Here is a 15,010-nt window from a genome sequence, read left to right on the forward strand (position 1 = left end):
GGCTAAGGCAGGAGAATTGCTTGAACCCAGGAGGCAGAGGTTGCAATGAGCCAAGATGGTGCCACTGCACTCCAACCTGGGCAGTAGAGCAAGACTCTGTCTTAAGACAACAACAGCAACAAAACAAACAAAAAACAACAACAAAAAACTGGCTATGGTCATGGGGAACAGAGCTCCTGGGATTGGGGGTGGGGGCATCTTAGACACAGCATGCCTTAATTTTTCCATTTTTAAAAAATTGTGGGAAAATACACATAACATAAAATCCTCCATTGTAACCATTTTTAATTATGCAGTGCAGTGGCATGAAGCACATTACGTTGCCATGCAGCCGTCACCACCATTCCTTTCCAGAGCTTTTTCCTCTTCCCAGACTGAAACTCTGCCCCCTTTAGACACTGACTCCCCATACCTCCTCCCCTATCCCCTGGCAGCCACCATTCCACTTTCCATCTCTATGAGTTCAGTTACTCTAGGGACTTCACACGTGTGGAATCCTACAGTATTCGTTCTTTTGTGAGTGGCTTATTCAATTAGCATAATGTCCTCAAGGTTCATCCTCTCTGTAGTAGGGGTTGGAATTCCTTCCCCTTTAACACTGAGTTTGATTCCATCGTATGGGTGGACCACATTTTGTTTGCACATTCATTCGTTGACAGATGTGTGGGTTGCTTTCACCTCTTGGCTGTTATGAATGTTACTGCTGTGAATGTGGGTGCACAGATCTCTCCAAGACCCTGCTTTCAGTTCTTGTAAGTATATGCCCCGAAGTGGGATTGCTGGATCATATGGCGATTCTGTGTTTAGTTTTTTGAGGAACCGCCATATAGTTTTCCACAGAGCCGCACCCTGTTACGTTCCTGCCAATAGTGCAGAAGGGTTCCAGTTCCCAGGGAGGGGTTCTTGGATGAAGAGGACACATCTGTGGGGGAGCGGAATGGCGTGAGGGAGCCCGCACTGTGAAGCCCTAGGGCAGAGCCTTCCAGGCAAAGGAGAGCAGTGCAGGGGCAGGAGGGCGGGGATGAGTCTGTGAGCCAGAGCCTAGGAGGTCATTGTGGCTGGAGCGAGGTGAGATTGGGTAAAGAAGGGGGAGTGGGGGCTGGAGAGATTCGTCGGGTCTTCCCTCAGGCCATGGCCATATTGAAGCCTCCCCAACTACTCCACCTCCGTTACTGCTGTCACTGGTGCTGCACAACCCTCCTGACATCCAGGAGCCAGACCCCCTTCTGCCGTCCACTTCAGACCCCTCTTACACAAGCCCTGAGCCTCAGCCCTGGTGGCCTCACCTCCTTGGGAACATCCTCTTCCCTGGGCTTCCCTGACAGTCCTCTCCTGGTTCTCCTTCATTTCTGACTGCGCAACTGTGTCGACTCCGCTGTCTTAGGCATTTCCCAAGGCTCCACCGCCCCCAGCCCCCATCCCTCATTCTGTGCCCTCTTCACCAGCAGCCCGTTCCAGCCATGGCCAGCCCTACGCAGGTGGCATCCCAGAGTGCACCATCTGGCCTGACCCCAGACTGGAGCTTCTTGGTGCCCTTTAGGGACCTTCTTGGAAGCCCCACAGATGCCTCAAACTCAACACATCCCATACCGAGCTCATCCTCTTCCCATCCCCGGCCTGCCTGCTTCCTGTGTTTGCTATTTGGATGTTAGCACGAGATGTGGAAGATCTGAATTCCTGACATGTCATCTTCTTATTGCCATATCTTAATCACAGATCAAAGAAAATTCAGTGGACACCTAGTTCTTCGACCACACATCATGCAAGATATAAAACGAGTTCTGTCTGCTCTTTAAACCCACCTCGGACCCTTTGCCCTTGGAGTTTATTTTATTTTTTATTATTATACTTTAAGTTCTAGGGTACATGTGCACAACGTGCAGGTTTGTTACATATGTATATTTGTGCCATGTTGGTGTGCTGCACCCATCAACTCGTCATTTACATCAGGTATAACTCCCAATGCCATCCCTCCCCCGTCCCCCCTCCCCATAATAGGCCCTAGTGTGTAATGTTCCGTTTCCAGAGTCCAAGTGATCTCATCGTTCAATTCCCACCTATGAGTGAGAACATGCGATGTTTGGTTTTCTGTTCTTGCGATAGTTTGCTGAAAATGATGGTTTCCAGCTGCATCCATATCCCTACAAAGGACACAAACTCGTCCTTTTTTATGGCTGCATAGTATTCCATGGTGTATATGTGCCACATTTTCTTAATCCAGTCTGTCACTGATGGACATTTAGGTTGATTCCAAGTCTTTGCTATTGTGAATAGTGCTGCAATAAATGTACGTGTGCATGTGTCTTTATAGCAGCATGATTTATAATCCTTTGGGTATATACCCAGTAATGGGATGGCTGGGTCATATGGTATTTCTAGTTCTAGATCCTTGAGGAATCGCCATACTGTTTTCCACAATGGTTGAAGCAGTTTACAATCCCACCAACAGTGTAAAAGTGTTCCTATGTCTCCACATCCTCTCCAGCACCTGTTGTTTCCTGACTTTTTAATGATTGCCATTCTAACTGGTGTGAGATGGTATCTCATTGTGGTTTTGGTTTGCATTTCTCTGATGGCCAGTGATGACGAGCATTTTTTCATGTGCCTGTTGGCTGTATGCATGTCTTCTTTTGAGAAATGTCTATTCATATCCTTTGCCCACTTTTTGATGGGGTTGTTTTTTTCTTGTAAATTTGTTTGAGTTCTTTGTAGGTTCTGGATATTTGCCGTTTGTCAGATGAGTAGATTGCAAAAATTTTCTCCCATTCTGTAGGCTGCATGTTCACTCTGATGGTAATTTCTTTTCCTGTGCAGAAGCTCTTTAGTTTAATTAGATCCCATTTGTCAATTATGGCTTTTGTTGCCATTGCTTTTGGTGTTTTAGACATGAAGTCCTTGCCCATGCGTATGTCCTGAATGATATTACCTAGGTTTTCTTCTAGGATTTTTATGGTTTTAGGTCAAACATTTAAGTCTTTAATCCATCTTGAATTAATTTTCATATAAGGATTAAGGAAAGGATCCAGTTTCAGCTTTCTACTTATGGCTAGCCAATTTTCCCAGCACCATTTATTAAATAGGGAATCCTTTCCCCATTTCTTGTTTTTGTCAGGTTTGTCAAAGATCAGATGGCTGTAGATGTGTGGTATTATTTCTGAGGGCTCTGTTCTGTTCCATTGGTCTATATCTCTGTTTTGGTACCAGTACCATGCTGTTTTGGTTACTGTTGCCTTGTAGTACAGTTTGAAGTCAGGTAGCGTGATGCCTCCAGCTTTGTTCTTTTGGCTTAGGATTGTCTTGGCAATGCAGGGTCTTTTTTGGTTCCATATGAACTTTAAAGCAGTTTTTTCCAGTTCTATGAAGAAAGTCATTGGTAGCTTAATGGGGATGGCATTGAATCTATAGATTACCTTGGGAAGTATGGCCATTTTCACGATATTGATTCTTCCTATCCATGAGCATGGTATGTTCTTCCATTTGTTTGTGTCCTCTTTTATTTCACTGAGCAGTGGTTTGTAGTTCTCCTTGAAGAGGTCCTTTACATCCCTTGGAAGTTGGATTCCTAGCCCTTGGAGTTTCCTCCACCAGAAATGCGCTCCCTGCCCTGTGGCTGGCTACAGGTCTCAATTTGAATGTCACCTCCTCAGAGAGGGCTCCTAGATCTTCTTCCATGCTCTGTCACAGCATTCCTGGCTATTTCCTTATGCTGTAGTCTTGTTCTTTATTTCTCTGTTTTCTTGCACATTGTTTGCCTTTCCCTGGCGGTTGTTCCAGGAGGGCAGACGCTGTGTTTATCCTGTTCACGGGTGTGTCCTTGCTGCCTAGTACATTAAGATGTAGTCAATGAATATCTTCAAATAAGTTAATAAGCAAATGAATACATTAGAACCAGTTTCTGCATTTACATAAGAAAAACAAACTCAAATGCCTGACAGTTTAATAAAATGAAAACACTTGTTTGGCCCTGTGTAACTTACTCTGCACAGTGAGTGGCAGAGCTGGGAGTCCAACCTGCATCTTTAATATTCCTTTTGCTTCACCCTGGCTCCCCCGTAGCCATGCAGAGAGTACTGCATTTCAGTACAGTAACACAAGAGACGTTGTAAGGCAGGTGGCAGAGGAGGGAGAGGGAGGCAGACACAACTCAGAGGGGATGGGAGAGAAGAGGGGCTCCAAGGTTCTGGAAGGCATCCTGGGTACATGTGTGTCTCACACGCCTTGCTGAGGGCCTTGGGGTGATTGAAGGCAGCCAGGGCCAAAGGGCTGGGCAGGTTAGGATCCCCTGGCCCTGGGAGAGCTTGTTCTGTGGCTGAGTTTCCTCTCTGTTAAGTCTCAGACATGCCCTTTGCCCTAGTGTTTGGGATGTGGGCCACAGGTGATACTCAGTCTTGCTTTCTCCTTCCTGACTTGGTGGTGGTCACTGTCTCTCTCTCAATGGCCTATGGCCAAAGTGCCATTTGTGGACCAACAGCACCCTAGCACCTCGGGGATCATTAGAAACACAGGATCCCAGGTCCCACCCCAGACTTGCCGAACCCAGATCTGCCTGTTGACAAGATCCTCAGTGACTCGTGTGTGCTTACTGAAGTCTGAACTCTGGTCTATGTGCAACAATCACCCAGTCTGTGTGGAGCACTCGTGGTGCCCTTGGCTCTGGGAGATGCCACAGAAGAAGCTAATGGGGTCCCAGCTTTGGGGAACTTACAGTTGAGTTGGAGAATGAAAAAGCAATTCACGTGATGATCTTTAAACTTTATATTCATATTTTACGTACTTCTCTGAATGTTATATGTCACACTTTTAAAAAATAAACCAAGGTTGCACATGAGATGGAAAGATTATGGAATTTAACTGAAAAATGACAAGATCTATAAATCTGGAGAAGAGACTATTTCTTATAAAGGTTTACAGCCTGAAAGGTGGCTGTTCTCTTGGGCTGGGAAGTGAGCCTCTGGCTAAAGCCTTTAGCAGCTTCTCAAAGCAGATACTCAAAGCACCTGCTTTGAGGGAGGGAGGGATAAGACAGGAATTTATGCTGCAGGGGTTGGTCAAGTTTACATATTCATCAAGTTATAGGAGGAGCTGTGGATATTCATAAAAGAAGGCAGTGTGTACGTGTGATAAGCAAGCATGCTTGTTGCATGTGTCCCATGTTCACCTTGGGGTGGAGATTTAACGTTTGAATGTATTACAGTTAGGCCTTATATGTCAAAAGACAAAGCAGGGGCAGCATGAAGGCACTCAGTGCACAGCCTTCTCAAACCAGCCAGAGCCAGTCCATGGTCGGTGGTCTCTTATTGGGAGAAAGTCATAGAAGTGAGTCTCTTGTCCAATCAGAGCTGTAGCTTGGCTGGCAGAACAGGGGGCTTAGTTAGTCAGTGTCTGATGGTGGAAGAGCTGCAGTTGTTTCAACATTGCCTATCTTGAGGCCAGTGCTTGTTTAGCTGCTGGTGAAAAAGAAAAACCTTATGGCAATGAGAACAGAGTTAAGTGTGGGGTGTGTGGCTTAACCCTTGCCTGGCACAACCCTAGGTCTTGTTATAATTTGGTATCTTGTTGCCACAGAGTCCATTCTGTCAGTCTTGTGATCTCTATTTTAACATTAGTGCTGGTCAGATGTTGTGTCTAAACTGAAAGAGGGAAGGAGTATAATGATGCGTGTCTAATCTCCCATCATGTCATGACTGGGAACTCAGTCTTTAAGGTTTTTCTGGGGTTCCCTTGGTCAAGAAGGGGCTTGTTCAGTCAGTTGAGTTGTTTAGGATTTTATTTTTAGGTCTCAGGGGCAACCCCCATACCCAGCTGTGTGAACTAAACCATGAGCAGTGGAAGGGTTCTCTGTTGTAAGAGAGCAGTCAGGAAGGCTTCCAGGAGGTGATGAGGCCTGAGTGCTCCTTGGAAGAGAGCAGGATGTAGTTAAATAGAAAGGAGGAGGAAAGTTTATAGGAGGCAAGAACAGATGGGACAAAGGCATAGAATCCAGCCATTAGCTGGCTGTTTGAGGTCATGGCTGGACCTTTCTGGAATTAAGTGAGATGGGGAGGGCTGTGTCTTGTTTGAGCCAGCACTGGCCCTTTCCTGCCATCAGACATGGGGAGCTGCTAATCACAATCACAGCCGCTCTCTTAGGATTCCAAAAGGTGAGAGAGCTGAAGGAAGCATTTAGAGACCACTGTTTCTTTTCACTGTGGCAAGAATGTTTAATGTAAGAGCTATACTTTTTTGTTGTTGTTGTTGTTGTTGAGGCAGCTCTGTCACCCAGGCTGGAGTGCAGTGGCACGATCTCAGCTCACTGCAATCTCCGCCTCCCAGGTTCAAGAGATTCTCCTGCCTCAGCCTCCCGAGTAGCTGGGACCACAGGCGCACGCCACCATGCCCGGCTAATTTTTATATTTTTAGTAGAGATGGGGTTTCACCGTATTTGTCAGGCTGGTCTTGAACTCCTGACCTCAGGTGATCCACCTGCCTTGGCCTCCCAAAGTGGTGGAATTACAGGTGTGAGCCACCGCACCCGGCCAGATCTACACTCTTAATGCCCGTCCTTGGGTGAGTGAATAAGGAAAATGTGGTCTGTATATACAATGGAATATTATTCAGCCATAAAAAGGAAGGGAATTCTGCCATTTGCAACAGTGTGAATGAACTTGGAGGGCTTGATGCTAAATGAAAGAAGCCAGTCACAGATGGACAAATACTGCATGATTCCACTTACATGAGGTGTCTAAAATATAGGTCCAGGCATGGTGGCTCATTCCTGTGTTCCCAGCACTTTGGGAGGCCAAGGCAGGAGGTTCGCTTGAGGCCAGGAGTTGGAGACCAGCCTGGGCAACACAGTGAGACCTCATCTCTACAAAAAATAAAAAAATTAGCTGGGTGTGATGGCGTGCATGCCTGTGGTCCCAGCTACTCAGGAGGCTGAGGCTGAGGGATCACTTGAGCCCAGGTGCCACTGCACTCCAGCCTGGGTGACGGAATGAGATCCCTAAGTCTCTAAAAAATAAAATAGCCTTATTCACAGAAGCAAGGAGTAGAGTAGTGGTTGCTGGGGGTGGAGGGAGGGAGAGGTGGCGAGCTACTGTTCAACGAAGTTTCAGTGATAGAGGAGCTCACTGGAAGGAAAACTGAAGCTTGTCACTCGTTCCTTGCTTGGGGCTATTCAGCAGGTTGGAGACCAAGTCAGGAGTAGAAGACAGGCCTCCTGATTCCTCATTCAGGGTGTTCCAAGATAGCATGCTGCTTCTGCAAATTTGTTACAGACTATAGCCAGAACCAAAGATCTCTCCAAAATTAAAGGTCTTTTAAGTAGCTGGGCCAAACCCACACTCACACCAGCCTGACTTCAGGAACTGGACTAGTCAGCATGATCTGGAAACTGACCAGCTGGTCCTGGGGAAGCCAGGGGGCTGCTGTTCGGTCCATCCTTCTCCCCTCGCTTGTCCTGGCAAGCACTCACTGTCCTCTGCCTCCTCTTCCTACTGTGCTGCCACCAGGAACACAGGTGACAGCTGGGATAAAGAGTGAGCCACCTCTCCCTGAGTCCTTGCCTCTGAGTTTTCCAGCAGTTGTTGAAGGCTGTGCTGGAAACCCCGACCTATGTTCCCTGCCTGCCCCGGTGATCCCCAGGGGACTTGGAGTCTGTGTTCTCCTGGAGCCTAATGCCCCATGTATCTGGGTTTCTGACCACTCTCCCATTTCCAGATATGACTTCAGAATACTCCAGCAGGCCCCTTCCTGGGACCCTCAACACGTGGAAGACTCACAAGGAAAATTTCCCCAGGGCTTGAAACAGCCATAGAAGATGGCCCCTTCCTTGTGTGCGGATGTGGGTTATTTCAGAGGGGCTGTGTGGCAGAGGAGGCTGGTGCATACAGGGCATCGGGGGCACCTCAGGTGTAGCCTGTAACCTAGAGATGTTTATTGAGGCTATGTGGGGATTCTGGGCATGGGAAAACTGTGTGAGCCAAATTCACCCAGAGGTAGGAAAAAATAGAGTAGGCTTAAGGGATCACCTGGAGCTCCATGAGGCATGGAGGAGTGGTGGAGGGGACTGGGAACAGCCCTGGGCTGAGCCACAGGGGCCCCTTTCTGTAAGTGCTGGGAGCCTCTGCAGCCACTCAAGGATGCAGGTGATGGAAGAAGGAGGCTGTGGGAATGGCTAGGAGGCTGGAGCTCAGAGTGAGTGAGAGAGAGGTCAGTCAAGGGTGCAGGGAGGGTCGGAGCTTGGTTCCAAGATGAAAGATGGGAAGCCTGGACTTCAGAGGCAGAACAGTGTGGAGTGTGGTGAGGCCCAGGCTGGAAGGAGTGGAGGGAGACACTGCTGAGAGACATCTGAGGAGGAGGTCTCAAGGAGGTGAGCACAGGGCATTCAGATTGGAGTGCTCAGTGACTGCAGGTGTGGGGGGACAGGTGTGAACTGATGGGGGCGTGTGCTCAGCCAGACACAGAGGCCTTAGGGGCATGGAGCTTGGCAAAGGACTGGCAGAGAGCAGTGAAAGGAAGAGGTGGGTGTTAACATCAGCCCACACCATCTTAAAGGTCGAGCAGGTGTGGACCCAGGAGGTCTGTACGCAGAGAGGGGAGGCGACGAGTCAGGCATCTTGAGGTTGTTCCTTCCTCTCCCACAGGTAGGACATTGTGGAGAAGGATTGTGTGAACCCTGGGCGTACTTGGGGACCATCCTGAGGGACAGGCCAAAAGGCCTGGGGTTCTCTGGCCCCTATAATAATACAGTTATGCTAATGCCTCACTTCCCTGTAGCTTTTTACTGATTACAAAGAGCTTTGCCATCTACAATCCTTTGCTGTCTTTGTGTGACAACCTCTGAAACAGTGGTTCTCAAAAGTTTTTGGTCTCAGACCCACCTCCCCTCTTAAAAATGATTGAGGGCCCCAAAGAGTTTTTATTTCTATGAATCACGTATCTTCAATGTTTACCACATTAGAAAGTAAATCAGAAAATTCTAAAACATTTTTTAATACATTTTAAGATAACAAACCCATTACATGTTAATACAAGTAGCACTTGTATGCCAAAAAAACCAAAAACAAAAAAAAACAAACAAAAAAAACAAAAAAACCCAACAACCCTAGTTTCTAAAACAATCAAGAAAAAACAGAGAGAAGAGTGGCATTTTTACATTTTTACAAATACTAATGTCTGGCTGAACAGAAGGTAGCTGGATTCACCTATCCACTTGCCCACCCAGTGGGTTGGAATTGTTTTGGTTGACTTAAATGAATAATATCCAGGCTCACACAGATGTGTAGTTGGAAAAGGGAGGACCTTACAGACCCTCAGAGGTTCTCAGACTGTATTTTGGGAACTGATGTCTTAGAAGGAGGCTGAGCACTCAGTTTTACAGTTGGAAAAACTAAAGCATGGAGACAGAGGACCAGGATTCCTGACTCTTTGTGTGACCCACTGTCTAACACTGAGGTTCCCTGGAGGAAGAACTACTCCTCCCAACCTGCCTGGGTCCCAGAATACCCAAGTATTGAACCAGCTGGTTTGCTGGGGACCAGGGAGGAGGCCGGTGGCCCTGGGGACAGCCTCAGGCAGGGGCAGGTGGCCTGATGTTAACACCCATAGCTTCACCCTGAGAAATGCCATAGCAATAGCATGGGCCTTGGCACCCCCAACCCCCACGCTCCTGGGAGGAGCCCTGTTCCCAGAAGCCTGTCCCTGGACGCTGCCGTCAGCCTCAGAGTTCATTTCCTGGTTAAATAAACATCTATATTAAATGGCCCAGTTGGGCAACGCCCAGAAGCAGTTTCTGCGTGCCTTGGGCACACAGCCTGCCAGGCCTCCCCGTTGGCTGCCTGGCGAAGACACATCCATCATCCCAGAGTCACTGAAGCAGGACTGCCCCATGCATCCCACCCAGAATCTGCACGTCTGGCAGGAGGGGCTGGGTGGGACGTGCAGAGGGGCCCGTGTCTGGACCCTACCAAAAGCCTGTCCTCGACAGCTTGGAGATTGTAACAATGGTAATGATGGCAACTCCAGAAGTTTGGGTATGGTATGACGGCTGCCATCCATCATGTCATCTCATCCTGGCAGGGTAGGAACGCTCACCTGTTTGCCAGATGAGGAAACGGAGGCATCCAAGAGGGGCTGGCCAACAGCCACACAGCCACCCATGGCCTTGTTTGGGGGAGGATCCAGGCATCTTGACTTCCAGCAGAGTTGTCTTTGTGCCATTGTGGCCACATTCTGAGGATCCGGAGTGAGGAAGGCTGAGTGCAGAGGGGCGAGCCCAGGTTGCTCTGGCGTGTCTGCTTGATGAAAAGCACAGCAGGATAAAGATGGGGCAGGGGTGCTTAACCAGGGGTGACGTTTTGCAGCACCCCAAGCCCTAGGACATTTGGCAGTGTCTAAAGACATTTTTGGTTGTCACAGTGGGCGATGAGGGAGTGAAGGCTCCTATTGTTATCCAGTGGGTAGAAGCCAGGGATGCTGTTAGTTGTCCTGTAATACATAAGAACAGCTTCTACAGCAAAAACTATTCTTCAAAATGTCAACAGTCCAAGATGGAGAAACCCCAGGGTGGAAAATGATTTGGGGTGTTCTTTAGGTCAGGCAGTCATGGGTTGAGGTTGTGACTTTTGAGCAGAGACCTTAAGAACCAGAAAGTACAAGTGAGAAGATCTGGGGAAGAGCATTGCGAGAAGAGGGAACAGCACATGCAGAGGCCCTGAGTCAGAAACGCGTCCTCAAGAAGCCAGTGTGTGAGACCGGGTTGGTTATTCTCTACCAGATCTCAGCGAAAACACTGAGGCTCAGAGATAGGGACTCGCCAGAGGTCATACCGTGAAACAGTGCTGGAGCTGGGTTTGAAATGGATGTGATTGATTCCAGAGTCCATTTGCTTTCCACTCTCTCTGCCGCTACTGTCAGAGGAGTGGCCCAGCCTTCATTTTGCAGTTAAGGCCTTTCCCCTACTTGACTCTAATTTTTTTTTTCTTATTCTATCGCTGATTACTTGGTTTTGTTTCTGGCACCACCTCGGTGACAAAAACAACAAGGATAATGATGGCCAATAATTTCATAGTGCTTGCCTTGTGCCCGGCACAGTTCCAAGTGTGAGAGATTCTCTATATAGATGCTCATCTGATCCTTATGACATGCATATGTGCTGGATACTATTCTCCTACTGTGGCCATTTCACAGGTAAGAAAATTGAGGCACAGAGAGCTCAATGACTTGTTCAACAAATAAGAGTCAGAGGCAGGAAACTTCCTAGTTCCAAAGCCCATGCCTTTTTTTTTTTTTTTTTTTTGGAGATGGAGTCTCACTCAGTTGCCCAGGCTGGAGTGCAATGGCACAGTCTCAGCTCACTGCAACCTCTGCCTCCTGAGTTCAAGCGATTCTCCTGCCTCAGCCTCCTGAGTAGCTGGGATTACAGGCGCCTGCCACCATGCCTGGCTAATTCTTTTTGTATTTTTAGTAGAGACGGGGTTTCACTATGTTGGACAGGCTGGTCTCAAACTCTTGACCTCATGATCTACCTGCCTCAGCCTCCCAAAGTGCTGGGATTACAGGCATGAGCCACTGTGCCCGGCCTCAGAACCCATGCTTTTAACCACAACACTATGCAGTGACTTTCTCAGCAGTGATTTTCTCATCGCTAGAGTGGATCACTCACTTGACGAGTGGCTCCTCAAGTTTAGTAACACGCAAGGTTCAGCACAGAAGGGAATTTAGAAGTTAGTTTGTCCACATATGGGGAACGGAGGCTTGACCTTGAAAGTGACTTGTGCAGAATTGTACCAGGAGGCAGGTGTTCCCAGCTGAGTGCCCTCTGCTCTGCCATGGGCCACCCACAGCCAGCCATGCCTGCACATTCACAGCCTCCCCTGTCAGTTTCATCAGGCCGCCACAGCGTGTCTTTGCATCTCTGGATCTCAGCCACTAGTTGTGTCTGATATCCGGCAGGTTTGGGGCCACCCAGCAGGAGCCTGCTTGTGGCAGAAGGCCCAGGCATCTGTCTCAGCCCTGCCCATCCTTCCTGTTTATAGACATAATCTCAGTCTATTTCCAAATCATATAGTTGTGGAAACTGGGGCTCAGATGGGTTAAACAGCTTACCATCTGAGGTCAGCCTGCAGAGTCAGTGCTTCCCAAAGGGAATGAATGTGCACTCACTGACTCACTCACTCTTTCAGCCAACAAAGAGAACTACTATACGCTAAGCACTGGTCATGCAGAGGTAGAAGTTTCTGGTCCCTGCCCTCCTGGAGAGATGTGATTGTTTCACAGTAATGATAAGTGTCATGAGAGGCGGATGCTCAGAAAGGATACCTAGCCCAGGCCATTGAGTGGGGAGGATCAGGAGAGGCTTCTTGGATGAGGTGCTGCCGTGGCTAAGTTTTACAGGATGACTAGGAGTTAGCCAGGTAGAGGAGGGGGAAAGGACGCTGAGGGAACAGCATGTACAAAAGCAAGAGAAAAGACAGAATTCCTCAGTACGGGGAACCACAGGTTGCTCAGGATTGGTGGGGTCATGAAGTGGGATATAAAGGTCATGCCATCATCATGGCCATTGAGCATTTACTAAATGGCAGGTGCCATGCTGGGCATTAGCTCAACAACCTTCAGAGTTAGGTTCTGTTAAAATCTGCATTTATAGCTGGGCTCAGTGGCTCACGCCTATCATCTCAGCACTTTGGGAGGCCAAGGTGGGCGGATTGCTTGAGCCCAGGAGTTCAATACCAGCCTTGAACTGGTCAATGTAGTGAGACCCTGTCTCTACAAAAAATTTTAAAAATTAGCCAGGTGTGGTGGTGCATACCTATAGTCCCAGCTACTCAGGAGACTGAGGCAGGAGGATCGCTTGAGCCTGAGAGTTTGAGTCTACAGGGAACTGAGATCATGCCACTGCACTCCAGCCTGGGTGATAGAGCAAGACCTTGTCTCAAATAAAATAAATACATTTTTAAAATAAAATAAAATCCACATTTACAGATGAGGAAACTGAGGTGCAGAGAGGTTAAATAAGTTGTTGAAGAACATACAGGTAATGTGTACCAGGAAATGGTCTGAGAAATGCTTGGAACTTGCCTCCAGCAGCATGGTGGCCTCCTAGAAACCACTGATGCCTGTCCCACCTGATTGCTCTCTTTCCTCCCACAGGTGGAAGGACAGTCCAGAGCCCTTGTCATCGCACAGGAACTGCTATCTTCAGAGAAAGCGTGAGTCCCCAAGGAGCTGCCTGTGGCCTTGAGCTTGTAAACAAAACGTCACCCTCCTGGGCTTACACAGGATGGGGATTAATGCAGCCTCAACCCTCTTTCCCTCTGCAGATACGTGGAGATGCTCCAGCACTTACATCTGGTGAGTTAATCATTTTAATTGTCCAAAACTAATTGCCCTTTTAGAAGTCTGTGATATAAGAGGCAGGAAAGCAATGTGGAGACAGAGGTGATTTCCATTAACAGAGGCCTGGCAGCAGGCAGGCACTCACCAAGGCTTTTCAGGGAAGTCCGTCTCCTGATTAATGTGCTTCTGCGGGCAGACAGCGGATACGTCTCCTTGCTCAGGGATGGGGTGCGTGGGGGCATGGGCTGAGGTTTTGGGCAGGATGTTTGAGGTTTCCTTAGCCCTCTTGCTGAGAAAGGCAGGAAGAGGATAGTGAGGTGTTTCTGGGCATTGCTCTGTGTGAGTTTGTGTATGTGAGTTTGTGTACCTGTATGCGTGTGATGTTTAGGTTCATATGGAAAAGGTGTCTGCCTGGTGACAGAGCAGCTGAGGGTATCAAGAGTCTTCCTCAGTCTCCTTAGCATCGGGGTGGTAGTGCCTAAGCTGGTGGTGAGGGTACTCCTTTGGGCTTTCAGAGGAAAGGAGGCCAGACTTGGGGACAGCCTGAACATCAGGCAATGCTCCCCTTCATAACTCACAGGACAGCTCACAGAGTATCCCTTTGCAGTCACCTCAATTCAGTTCAGCAGACATTGTTTTGAACTCTCGCTGCATGACAAGAACTGGAGAATGGGAAGACAGATCAGACAGGGCCCTTCCCCAGGAGCTTTCTGGCCAGCAAAGGGGACGGATGAGGGGGGTGACCGACAACCTTGGGCAGGCTTCCCTGAGGAGGTGATGTTCGGGGCTAGGCCATAGGAAAGGGTGAGAAGAGGGCACAGCAAAGACTTGGGAAGTGGGGGACCATGGCAGACTCAGGCTCCCCGCTCCTTTGAGCTCTCTGGGCCATTTGCACTCTTGCCATGGTTGAGCATTGGGTTCTGTGGTGCTTTGAATCATTCACCATCTCCAAGAATGTCAGAGCTGGGGATGTGCACCTGGACATTTTGTAGGTGGTGATGTGGAAGCCCAGAGGAGGTGACATGGCCCGCGTCACACAGTGGTGGAGCCAGGACAAGTGCTGGGGCTCCTGGCTCCCAGGCCACTGCCCTCGCATTCACTGGGTGTTCCTGGCTGCCTTGGGAGCTCCATGGGGCAGGGACCATCTCTGGGTGTACCAGAGCACTCAACACCAAGCCAGGCCTCTTGAACCCAACTGAGGTCCCTATCAACAGTGTCACCCTGGCATCACATCCCCACGTGAGCTGATAGCAGCCGGGAGCCCAGGAGGGCAGATAGAGCATTACTCTGGGCTGGTGCTCTTGGCTCCTCATTTTTGTCCCCTCAGGATGAAAGCCTTGTGTGCACTCTTGAACCCCAAAGCCCTCAGGTGTGAAATGTACCAGCCCCCATTCAGCTTTTACACCTAAAAGATCTATTTGGTGAAGGCTGGAAGGATCAGTTTCCCATTTTTTTTTTCTTCTTTCTCCCTTGTTTCTGGGCTGGCAGCATGACAGAGGGGCTGGGCATTTTTTTTTTATGACTTTTTAAGAGGGTTTTAATTAGGAAACTTGCATCTGTGTTTGCTCTGCTTCCTGCCAGTTGGAAAGACATTGAAGCCCCTGGTAATCCATAATAATATCCTAAGGATGGGGTGAAGGGAGAGCCCATAAAAGTCATCAGCTCATGCCTGTAATCGCAGCACTTTGGGAGG

At 48.6% G+C, this 15,010-nt stretch overlaps 1 protein-coding gene across 1 annotated transcript in view; it reads left to right on the forward strand.

Moving 5' to 3' along the window:
• The window catches only part of FGD5 (FYVE, RhoGEF and PH domain containing 5), a 123,774-nt gene that overhangs the window by 55,483 nt on the left and 53,281 nt on the right, over positions 1 to 15,010 (forward strand). Inside the window, exons 4-5 of the mRNA XM_050781578.1 lie at positions 13,132 to 13,190; positions 13,302 to 13,332. Of these exons, the coding sequence (XP_050637535.1) occupies positions 13,132 to 13,190; positions 13,302 to 13,332 (90 nt within the window). The remainder of the gene's footprint in view (positions 1 to 13,131; positions 13,191 to 13,301; positions 13,333 to 15,010) is intronic.

The sequence above is a fragment of the Macaca thibetana genome, chromosome 2 (genome assembly GCF_024542745.1).
Source record: "Macaca thibetana thibetana isolate TM-01 chromosome 2, ASM2454274v1, whole genome shotgun sequence".
In the NCBI taxonomy this organism is placed as follows: Eukaryota; Metazoa; Chordata; class Mammalia; order Primates; family Cercopithecidae; genus Macaca; species Macaca thibetana.